Source organism: Pteropus vampyrus, unplaced genomic scaffold, assembly GCF_000151845.1.
Source record: "Pteropus vampyrus isolate Shadow unplaced genomic scaffold, Pvam_2.0 Scaffold106, whole genome shotgun sequence".
Taxonomy (NCBI): Eukaryota; Metazoa; Chordata; class Mammalia; order Chiroptera; family Pteropodidae; genus Pteropus; species Pteropus vampyrus.
Genome location: NW_011888887.1, coordinates 4,368,066 through 4,380,885, shown reverse-complemented (window position 1 = coordinate 4,380,885; position 12,820 = coordinate 4,368,066). Strand labels below are relative to the sequence as shown.

At 31.9% G+C, this 12,820-nt stretch overlaps 1 protein-coding gene across 1 annotated transcript in view; it reads left to right on the top strand.

Annotated features, from left to right (window-relative positions):
- Positions 1 to 802: 802 nt before the first annotated feature.
- The window catches only part of TMEM232 (transmembrane protein 232), a 160,228-nt gene continuing 148,210 nt past the window's right edge, over positions 803 to 12,820 (top strand). Inside the window, exons 1-2 of the mRNA XM_023533626.1 lie at positions 803 to 835; positions 2,056 to 2,147. Coding sequence (XP_023389394.1) covers positions 803 to 835; positions 2,056 to 2,147 — 125 coding nt within the window. The remainder of the gene's footprint in view (positions 836 to 2,055; positions 2,148 to 12,820) is intronic.

Genomic DNA, 12,820 nt, shown 5'->3' with positions numbered 1-12,820 from the left:
GCTGTTGCTCCTTGTTTCTGTCACAGCTTTGATTTGGTCGCCAGAGTGATGAACAGAGCCTCTATCTTCTATGCCATTTTGGTTCCTCCTCCTAGAATGCTATATTGATCAAATATTTTTCTTGGGCAAATTTTTCTCCTTAAAATCACCTGAAATTCTACCATAGAATTCAGCATTTTTAAACATGATAACATTGGTGTATATGCCAATCTGCTCCTTGTTTCTGTCACAACTTTGATTTGGTCGCCAGAGTGATGAACAGAGCCTCTATCTTCTATGCCATTTTGGTTCCTCCTCCTAGAATGCTATATTGATCAAATATTTTTCTTGGGCAAATTTTTCTCCTTAAAATCACCTGAAATTCTACCATAGAATTCAGCATTTTTAAACATGATAACATTGGTGTATATGCCAATCTTTTTTTTTTTAGATTATAATTTCTTAAGGGAAGGGACTATATTTTAATTATCTTTATAACTCTCAAACATAGCAACCTCAAGCATCATCAGTACTTTTATTTTGTGAAAACTGAACCAAATTGAATTTCCTAAAAGACAACTATTTAAAGTGAATAATCTGGTTTGGTAGTCTAAATATAAAATGATCAAAAATATTCTTTTATTTCTAGTTTACATGTAAGTGTATCTCTATGTGTATACTTTTCATTATTTCATGTTGTATGTTGAGAGTTGCCAATAAATAAAAAGTACTGGCACACAACAGAAACCCTCAGACAATTATATTTATTTTTGCAATTCCTTCACAAATCATTCATCATGTTAGTAGTTTACATCGAAGCCAAATGGCTTCCTATGATGTCAACCTAAATAAAGAGGTAAACTGAGGCAAGCTGGAATGATCAGAAATTGAGTGTATTCGGGAATAGCAGAACTGTGATTTTGGAAACGCTAACGGTAGGAAGCTATAGTCAAGTCCATTGAAGGTTTGGGGCAGGCTATATTCTTGGGCAAGGAATTCAAAGAGTGGAGAAGTCCAGCAAGACTTCAAGCAATAAATTCATTGGCTTGAGGATGAGGAGAGATTCTTGGAGAATGTTCATTTGTCAGGAAATAAGTTCTGATTTTCTGTAGATCAGGCATTTACAGAGAATCAGTCTCTCAGTTCTTGTTTTATTTTCCTGAGGGCACATGCATGAGAGTTTCCATTCTATATCCTCCAGTTCTATTTTAGATGGAAATCCTTTCACAGAGAGTAAAAGAAATTTAAGACATTTAACTAAGTCAGAACAAGACTTTATCATTTAAGTATCATCTCATTGCAATTTTCTGGTATGAATGAATAAATGATTGATGAGAGATGAGTGGAAATAGTCCCTTTTTAAACTTCAGTGGTGTTTTTGGTTCATTTTCCCCATTGTTCAAGCCTTTCTAAATCATATGTAAATATATTAAGCACTGGTTTTCAGTATTTTGAATATTGCTATTTTATATTAATTATGGATTATATTTATTATTATTATTTCTGGAAAAATACTGATTATTTTATTTACAACTACAAAGTTAAAATACATGTAGTAGTTATAAATCATGGGTGATAGATTTATGTGTTCAAGAAATAGTAGTTCTGTATTGTCTAAATTAGCTATGTATACTACAAGCCTCTATTCTGCTTGACAGATTGGATATTCACTCTTAGTTTTTATTAGGCCTGTCCCTCCCTATGGTTTTACAAAGATTTTGGATTCTTATGTAACAACAAAAGCATTGGAGGAACACCATGGGACATTTGGTCAATTGTCACATCTTTATGGTTCCCTCTGTCTTGATGAACCTTTTCTGGGTGACCACTAGGACTGGAGAAGAGCTATGTTATGAGGTCTGCCATGCTATGGGGTCAAATTTCTCAAGATCTAGTGCCCAGACATTTCTTCCATGGTACTGTCACTTCCAGGGGATCCTGCTACAACAGAGATGTCTCTGAATGACCTCTGTTACCTTCCAGTCTCTGGACACGTCTCTCTGATTCCCTTTTATCCTTCTACAGGGCACCCAATGTCATCTTTTCAGTGAGCTTGATTTTTTGTTTTTGTTTCAGGCAGTTTCAACTTTCTTCTTTGGAGAAATTCAGGCGAGAAAGGATGAAAGCCTGTATATATCTCCTCAGAATAGTGAAGTACAAACCAAAGGGTGAGGAATTCTTAAAAATATATGTAAAGGCTTTATCCTTAAGAGGTATTAATGATATCCCATGACCCTTCTCTTTTACAAACTAACCATTTTGTCTTCTAACTGTTTCCAAAAGAGATATGGCTTTATGTTTCCTCACTTTTCCCCCATGTCAGTTGGTAAAACAGTCCATTAAAAAAATAATGATAAGTGTAGGACCCTGAAATGGATGAGATAAATCCAGTTTCCAACATATTTTACCCAAAAGGTTTGCAATTATGATTTGCAACTGATACATATAGTTTAATTTTGTAATGGCAAATAAAATAGCTATTTTAAAAAAAAAACACAATAGATAAAATATAAACCATATACCCAAACTTTATGCTTCAGCAATGTGTGTAATCCCTACTCAGAGGCACTAGGGATCTATTAGAGGGTCTTAAACAGAGAGCGGAGACTGGGGGAGGAGTGAAAAGATCAGGAACTTTATGTTTGGAAAAGTTACTCTGGCAGTCATGAAAAAGATGAGACTAGAGGAAGACAGATCAGGAGACTGGAAGATAAGAAGTTATTGTATTTATCTAGGACAAAGATAATGGCGTCCTGACTTAGAAGAATGGCAGAAGGAATGAAAAAGAGATTTGATTTACAGAGCTCCTTTGAAGATGGGAATCAATAGCACATAGTGCACTAGTGCCTCCCCAAGGATTTGATGCTACATGAACCGGTGAACAACCTGAAGCAAGGTGCGGCCTGACAACGACCATGAAAGGAAATTTAGATGGAGCCTTGGTTTCTTATGACTGTGAAGCTGCCGAACTGACCCTTAATTGTCTAGCTTGGAATTTTTAAAAAGTTTTTTAACATCAGAGAGAAATATACTTCTATCTTGTTGAGCAATAGTCATTTTTATTTGTTACGTGTCATTAAATCTAATTCTAATGCAATATATTCTTTTATAATCTTATTTTTATTGAGGTGAAATTTGTATTCACTGTACAATTCAATGAGTATTCAGGGTATCTATTGCTGGTAACAACGACTGTAAAACTTAGAGTGTTAAAATAATTTTTTATCAACTCTGATGGTTCTGGAGTTAATTGTACACAGGGTAGTTCACATTGGGGGGTCTCTCCTGTGATTTCAGTTAGATGTCAGCTGAGGTGCTAGTCATCTGAAGCTTGACTGGACTCTACCGCACACATATAATAACAACAATAATAATAATTCTTTGTTGATAGCTTCAGGTTTTGGATTCTACTGAGAATTTGATGAAGAATATACTTATAAAAAGACTAAAAATTTTGTGAAAGTTGATAACATTTTTAGATTCTCTATTTTGAGGGTTTTTCTTTGGGAGGGATAATTTTAACCCTTATTTTCTTTGTTTATTTATCCCACTGAAGGTGTAATTCCAACACCTCTTTGGGAAACATTTCTGAAGACATTCACATTTTCTTTTTGGAATCTTGAGATTATTTGGTTACTGTTTCTTTTATTCTTAGTCAAAAGCAACCCTAACCAATAAAATACAGCAAGGAGTCATACTCTCTCTCTCCTTTTTTTTTTCTCACAATACTATTCAAATAGTGGTCCACAAACTATTGCTGGTTAAGCACTGTTACTCCCAAAATAAGTGCTACCAAAATAAGCCAAAAGTCAAGAGTAAGCATGTAGAAACTTTTACAATTTGATCTTTTCTTGCCTTCTAATCTGGGGACGTCTCCTCAACAGGGAGTTGTGGAACTTGCACGTTGGGCAGATGGTACAAATATCTACCACTGTTAGAGCAGATGTGAGGAATCTTTGAACAATAGGTTCAGTGATCAAGAGTGAATTTCTAAAATAATTAGTCTCTGACTTCTTGAAACCTCAAAAAATATGATTAATCATAGTCAAGTCTGTAAAATATACCAGGAAACAGCTAAAAGTTCTAGGTCAATATGCCTAACAGATGCACACAAAAAACAGTTTGCTTTCAATTGTTTTTCACCAATTATTTTTCTCTCTAGGTGGCCTGTACTTTTTCCTTTCTATTTATTTGGCATTAAATGTTTTAAATGAATTTAAAACAAATATAAGAGTATGTCTGACTCAAATTTATATTTCTAAACTCTGAAATAAGTAACATTTTGTAAATGGTGGGTTTCTTATTGTCTTCTTTTAAAGACTTTGTCTTTATCTAGAGTGCTTAAACATCTTATCTCTATAGTTACAATTTATACGACTCAATAAATACTTGTCAAACTTGTAACATTTATTACTAGATTTATCAGAGTACCTCTTTTGAGTATTCCTACACCTTTATTATTGTTGTTCTGTGCTTATATGTACTTTATCATGCATTCATTAATAATTGTTTGTAGTTATTTTCTTGAGTGCCTTTTAAAGTGGAACTTTCCAATGTTAAGTTGTTAATTTAAAAAAATAAACTTCTGTATATATTAATCTTGTTCGGGAATAACATATTTTTTATTAAAGTTAGGCCCACTCTGAATGACATCCCTGTATGTAGCTCAGTAGAGCTACAGACTTAAAAATATGTTTGCTTTACATTTCAATGGTTATAGATTATTAGAATCAGACCTTGCTATAACCAATAGCAATAGATAATGATGTTTTGAATTTATAAACTATTTTGTACTGAATGTTTTCCATTTCCCCTCCAGATCCATTTTCTATCCTCTGCACTCTGCGCTGCACTTTCTGGCTTCTTGTTTGGTTTAGCTGATGGGAAGCACAGGCAGATGTTTGGAGTGAAGTGGGGGAGAGTGAGATCAGAGTTCCTGTCCTCCAGGCTTCCTCTTAGCATGCAGCTCAGACTGGTTGCATCTGTGAACAAAAAGCTGAGATTTTTAAGTACCACTCTCCTACAGCTATCCTTTCCAGGTCCTCTTCCTCTCAGTCTTGAATGTGGTAATGTGGTAATGGTTTACCCTTCTTCTTGTCAGCTCCTGAGAATGGCACCATCTTGGGTTTTCTTTTCTTTTCATTTAAATAATGTCATTGGAAAGAGTCTCTTTATTCAGTTACCCCATTTGAGTGTGTCATCTGTTTCCTGCCAGAACCTCGACTGATATAACAACCAGTGTTAAAAATTTGCTATCTATAAAATGAAGTACAAAATAATTTAATATAAATCTGACTACTCATTTTATTACTTTGTTTTGTTGTTTAAATACTCCACTAAACACAAATAGTATGCCCTCATTTTGGTCTTACACGTAATTATAAAATGTGCTCAGACATGCTTCAAGAGGAAGAAAAATCTGGATGTGAGGACAAGCAGAGAAAGCATAATCTAAATGACAAAAAGACAGGAGACATAAAAAGAAATTTATAAATAAACTTAAATAACAGAAAGCATAGTAATTAATAACAATCACAAGCACTTATATAAAACTTCCTATAAGTCAGGAATTTTTCTATTCTAAGCAATCTGCATATATTAACCTATTTATTTCTTAGATCAACTCTATAAAAGTACTGTTCCCTTAGCAATGGAGAGGAATCTGAGACACAGAACAATTATTTAAAACAGTCTAGTTGTAGTTCTTTAACTACTATGCTGTTCTTTCAATGGTTTTGCTCATAAAACTAATAAACTATAATAAAGACTAAATATTATATGAAATAAATTTTTCTAGTAGTAACATAATAGAAGAAACATGGTTTTTTTGATTCAAAGTTGGGTTTTACACCTAGGTCTGAAAGTTTAAATTTAAATTTAAATACTTTCTTAATACAATTTTATTCTTAAGCCATAAATAATAAATTTGTGTGAAATGCATTATTTGGTACTCTGAGTAAATTTGTATTATAATATAAACTTTAATATTTGTCTTTAGGTTTATGATCTGTGAAAATTTCTATTAAGAAATCACCTGTGATGAATACATTTGGAGTAGGATCTTCTAATTATGAAAACTTCTGGAGGTTTCATTTTCAAAATTTAAGAAAAAGGACTGATAAATCAAAGTAAGTTTAAAATTTTTCTTATTTTTAAAGTAGTGAACTTGTATGCATTGTAGAATTTAGAAAGTACAGAAAATTGTGAACAATTAATATAACTAAGGATACAAATCTTAAAATTCACTATTTTTTTAGATAAATAGCTTTATTATTTATAATTTATTTCTAAAATTTTGAATTCTACATATTTGTTTAAAATAAGCAATTTCTCCATAATCATTTCTGCATTTTAAGTTGCCATAATAACCCATGAAATGCATAAAAGAAAGCATTTACTAACTACTGTAATGTAAAGCATTTTAGTTATTTCTGAGTCCTTTGCTATTTCAAATTAAGCCACAATAGAATGTTTTTCTGCATTTCAAATTATTTCCTTGTGATAAAGTTTCTAAAATGAAGTTACTAGATCAAACTTTGTTGATAATAATTTAAAAATTGCGTGTGACTTTAAGAAATTTTTAAGAACTTAAAAATAAAGAGAATAAGATATATAATAAAACTTACATGCTGACATATTATTGTTTGTTTCAAATGTTTTTCTTTCATAAAGAATAAATCAACAAATCAACTTGAAGGTCTTTGACCACATACCTTTCCAACTATAATTATGATATACATCACTTCTGTTCATTTTTCTACTTTAATATACATAAATATAAAATTGTATTTTCCACATGAATGTAAATGTAATTATACTTTTACATAAATTACACACACAGATAAATTATAACACATTTATCTGTGACTTGAGTTTTTAAAAAAATCAATGTTATGTTTTGAATTCAATCTATATTGATAATTATGTATTTTTGTCATTCATTTTAGCAGCTGCATTAATGTTCTAATATAATGAATTCTTACTTTACTTATTTTCCAAATTTTGTGTTAAAATCAATGCTATAGTGAAAATCATTGTATATTTCTCGTTTTGTACCTGTGTGTTTCTTTGGAGTGGATTTTTTTATTCCTTGACTTTTAAATTTAACTTGATGCTATTGTTCTCTAAAGTATCTGAATCTATTACATTTTCTTTACCAGTGTATGAAAGTATCGCTTCTCCCATCTTCACCAACACCTGGTATTTTCAGACTTCTTAATATTTGCCATTATATAGGTCAGAAGTGGTACTTGCCTGCTAACTAATTTTTTGAAATCCCTGATAACTAATAAGACTGAGCATCTTTTAATGTCTGTTGCCATTAGAATTACTTCTATGAATTATCAGTTCATATGTTTGACCAATTTACTTTTGTGTTGTCTTTTTCTTATTGATATTTGATATTCTTAAATATTTATTAGGAATTCTTCTAGTTTGTGGCTTGTCTTTTAACTTTGTTTTTATGGTGCTTTTCATCATACAGAAATCTTGAAAATTAATATAGTCATTATATTTTTAAGATTTATTCAAGATGTTGAATATAAGTATATAATTTTCATTGATTTGTTCATTATTTTGGTTCATTTCATTAACATACTGCAAATTATGCACTCATTCTTCTATTGTTAGTCATTTGAATACTTGCCTGTTTATGATTATTATAAAATGTTTCTATGAATATTCTTGCACAAGCCTCCTAGCACATATCCTGAGGTACATACCTAGGAATAAAATTATTGGATCATAGGATCAATACCATTTAGTGAACAGAACTTATTAATTCTAAGTCTTTTATAATTAATCATTTTTGTATTTTGGTTAAGAAATCTATCTCCATGACAAAATCATGTAGATACTCTTATACATTAATTTCTAAAAAATTTATTGTTTTGTTTTTATGTGATACTTATGGAAATTATTTTTGTTAATGGTATTAAGTACAAGTCTAATTTTCCTTTTTTATTTAATATTCAATTGATCGACATCATGTATCAAAAAGAACATCCTTCTCTAGTACAATTATTGCATAAATCAAGTATCTGCATATAATGGATATGTTTCTGGGCTCTCTATTTTGTTTCACTGGTCTATTTTTCTCTTTACCACACTGCCTTAATTACTATCATTTAGTAATAACATTTAATAGTCAATATGACAGATGTTCCAAATTTGCTCTTCTTTAGTGATATATTACATATAATTTTTAGAAGCAGCTTGTCATGTCATTTTCTCCCAAAACTTGTTGAGATTGTTTATTGAATTTTTCTGAATTTATAGTAGATCGACATGAGAATCAATATCTCTAACATAATAAGGATTTCAATCCATGAACAAGAAATATCTCTGTATTTAGTTATTTATAAAATTTTCTCAATGAAATTTTAATGATTTTTCATGGGGAGGTTAGTCTATCTTTTGTTTTAGTCCTATTGTATTTGGTATTTTTGATACTATTATAAGTTTTATGCATATATTTTCAATAGATTTTTTTCCTTAGCTGTTGCCAGAGGAAATACAATTGATTTTTATACATTGATTTTACATACAGAAATATTGCTAAATCATCTTATTAATTCTAAACACACTTATTCAATCTTGATTTAAAAGGAATACTTTAAACATTTCATAATTATGTATCATTTTTTTCCTCCAACCTTATCTGGAATTTTAATTCTATTTTGCATTTTCTTTGATTTTCATTCCTCTTGCTTGTTAGACCTTGGTTTTCTTTTGTCAGTTGTACAGCTTTTAAAATTTTTCTTAGTGAGATTTTATTGTTGAGAAAAATTTATTTTTGTTAGTCTGAATATATTTTTATTTTATTCTTATTCTTAAAGAAAGTTAAAACTGAATATGGAATTATTTTTGGTCTGTTATCTCTTTTATTACTTTTTCCCTGCAGTGCATTTGTGATATCATTCCACTCACCGCTTCCATTGTTGCTGTTGAGAAGTTAGGTGAAATTTTGATGCTATTTCTTTTAAAGATTAATCTGTTTTCCCCAACTTTGGGTGCTTTCAAAAATTTCTTATTGTCTTGCATTTTCTGCTGTTTTACTATAATGGAATTAAAAATGATTCTGCTTGGATTTCTTGGACCTTTAGAATCTGCGGACTGTTTCATGATTCCTGAAAAATTATCAGATATTGTTTCTTCAGATATTACCTTGACAACCCATTTTCTTTTTCTCTCCTTATGGGACTCTTGATTAAATGTATATTAGATTATTTCATATATTTCACCTTTTATTATTTCATCTCCATTTCCATATTTTGTTTCTTTTTACTATATTTCAAAGAATTTATTCTGATGTGATCTGTTTCCATGTGACCAATTTTCTCTCTTGCTACAGAATTTATCCATTGAGTTTTAATAATTACAATTTACATTTCTAGTAATTCATGTATTTTTCTTCAAATCTTCTATGTAGGCTTCTAGTTCCTGGTTGCCTGCAGATACTTTTAAGATATTGTAGAATATGTGACGGTTTTATAATTTGTATCTGACTATTTCAATAATTGGAGTCTTGGTAAGTTTGTAATTTTTGTTGTTCTCATTATTGTCCTATTTTATCATTTCCTACTTGTCCTTAGGGGAAAAAATGTTTGTCATCCTCTAGAGAATCTTTCCTTTTGCGCCTATGCCAGATACCTGTAGATGCTAGTAGTCTGGGACAAATGAAACTAACTTTGCTACCTGAGTGTTCTTGGCCAACTATCTATAGTTTGCTTGGGATGTGTACCTGTTTTGAGACTGACTTCTCAGAAACACACACACACACACACACACACACACACACACACACACACATTTTTTCCTTTCTCTTTTCTTCTCTAGTGAGATCCCAAGGCAATCTTCTCTACAGCTCCCTGTGGTTGGGGAGAAGTGATTGGGGTTAGTTCTGATGCTCTTACCTCAGATATTTAGTCAGACAGTGTGGAGGGAATCTCCAGTGTTTCTCACGCCTTGAAAATCCTGGCTTTTTGTACTGTACAATCACATAGAAAATATACTTGGTCTTGTTTCTGTGGTCCCTTGTATCAAGGGAAGTCAGATTCTGTTCCTGGCATTGGCTGTTTGGGATGAAGCAGGAACTTATCTTGCAAGAAGGAACATCACCTTTGCTTTTCTTCTTAGATGTTACATGAGTTTTCATAGGCCTCATGCTGCATTTGCTTTCTCTTACTCTTCCTTAGAGACATGAGATTTTGCAGGCTCAGTGTGCATTCTGCTAGAGACACATGTAGGGCTCCATGTAAATCCTTAAAGTGAGATAACTGAAGTCAGCACATTTCTGGGCCAAAGAGAGAATTAGACAATCTTTCAGTGATTTTGTAGTTCAGTTCATACTATTTTGTCACTGAGTTATTTTTATAACTCAGATTATTTTATTGTGTTTGTTTTGCTTTTTTAGTTCATGTCAGAGATAGAAAAGATCAAAAGATTTGAAGACATATCAACTACACACATTTATTTTAGCTGACTGGAAAAATTAAAAGGAATATAAGTCTTACATTAGGAAGATTTAATCAAGCTAATAGATTATTTTACACCTTTCTCACAGAAGCTGCTTGTGTCTTTTTTGTATCTGGGAGGCTGTAGTCTTCAAAGCTTCCTGAAATGTTAATGAGCCTAACGTTTTTATTTTTTATTAATGTTTTTGACACTAATATTTAGTAAATTGTGCTCTATAAATACATGCTCTAGATATTTAAAAATATATTTATAGCATATATTTATATAATAATATTGATTTTTGACATGTATATATTTATCATACAACATAGCCTGGTAGTGTGGGTTCTAAATGTGTGCTGTTAGCAGCAATAAGAAACTTTTCTAGACTCATATTTCTATTCTGGTCTTTTGTTTATTTGATCTATAGTTACTTGTTTTTCACTTATCTGAGTTATTATAAGCCTTTAAGTAAAATTCTAATGTGTAATTATATCTGTTAATTTTAGCCTAAGATATCTATACTTATAGCATTTGGGTTGGCTACAAATGAGTTAGCTCAAAATATGGTAACTTAAGAGCTGGATGGCCATAAAGAGCATAAATACACATATTGCAGCATAGCTTCCTTTACGATGTATTTTCCCCAAATGAGAGATCAACAGCTACTGATGAGATTATCTGTACAAAGTGTGTAGGGTCTTGTAAGATCTTAGAAATCACAGTCCTCTTATACTTGTTTTACACCATTGTTTTGGCCCTAATTTCTAGAAGGCAGATTATAAGAAGAGGATTAAGATTCTAATACTTTATTAGGAATATATAAGGTCAATGCAGTGAAGGTGAAAAAAAAATTAAAAAAAGAAAGTGAAGCAAGAAATCTTGATGTATTCCTACCTTGATCACTAAATCACAATTTGACACCAAGAGAGACAGCAGAGCCATGTCCATACTTGACACGTGGGACTTAATCAAGACAGATTTCAAGAAGAAACCACATCTCACAGTAGACCGTAGAATGGAAAATTGAGGAGAGGTATTCGTCTCCTCTGCTCCCTCCTGTCTAGCATTTTCTTTGGTCAAGATTCACCCTATAGGTGCTAACTCATTTATACTTCTATATTGTGTCACTTGGCTTTTGGCTGCTCAAAATGTGGAAGAGGAGGGACAGCTTAGTGTTTCAGTCATGCAGGCATCAAGTGAATCTGAGACACTGCACAATGTTTATATCCAATATAAGTACTGATCACGAAGAGCTTACAAGCTCTGTACGCTTTCATTTCGGGGATGTTTTCAGACATCATATTTTTCTTATCTCTAAACTCAACTCAGTATCAGTGATTCACAATTTAATATAGGGAAAAAGTAGAGTCATTGCCTAGGTGTCCTAAATCCATTATTCGGTCTTTAGTCTTCCAGTATCCCAGAAAACATGTTTTCCTACAGTTATTCTTCTGTATTTTAAAAACTCCTTAGATTTGGGATTTTATCATTTATTTTTCGTCATGCTGTACCCCTAACACATTCACCAAAACACTAAACTTTTCATGGAAGAAGGTACAGCATATTCCAAATATTGCCAATTATCCCCTTTATTCTCATGTGAAGCTGATATTATCAAGATCACAAAAAAGGTGACTGGCTAATGAAACACGAGTCTTTCCTCTATGGCCTAGCATTTGCCTTAAAAAGGATATCATTGAAAGTTAATCCCTTACAGGACCAATGATGCCCTGAGGAATTTCCAGTCGGTACTTAATTAGTGGCAATTTGTACTAGTATATCAGTCTATTTATGATAAACCAAGGCAAAGACTGCCAATTGCCTCTCCTCTCATATCCATTTTCTTTTTCTTCTAAACTAATAGAACATCTAGGTGGACACATGACCAACCATTAAAGAATACAGTTCTCAGCTTCCCTTGCTTTTAGATGTGGTCATGGATGTAATCCTGGTCAGTTATATGTTAGCTGAAATGATGTGTACTGCTGGTACTTCACACTCTTTTAAGTGGAATAGTTCCTCTTCCTATCTCTTTCTTTTAGTTGGAATGAGGATGTGATTGCAGCAGCTGAGCAGACATGTTAGGCCATGAAATGAAAGTTGTATGTTGAGAACTGCAGAGTAACCAGATTAAAAACATTAGAAGTTTCACACCTTGGAGCTGCCATGTCATATGGATTGCTTATCTTGGTCTCTACTTCATGAAAAAGAATTGAGAATCTATATTGATTAACTTAGAATAATTTCACTTTTTATAGCAGTTAAATTGGTTTCCTTGACCTTGAAAAAATATTTCCTGGTGATTTTTGAGGTGAATTTTCTTGAACAAAGCCTCTAAGCAGTGCTCCATAGTTTTGCTTATTATGTCAGCTTTATTCTACTG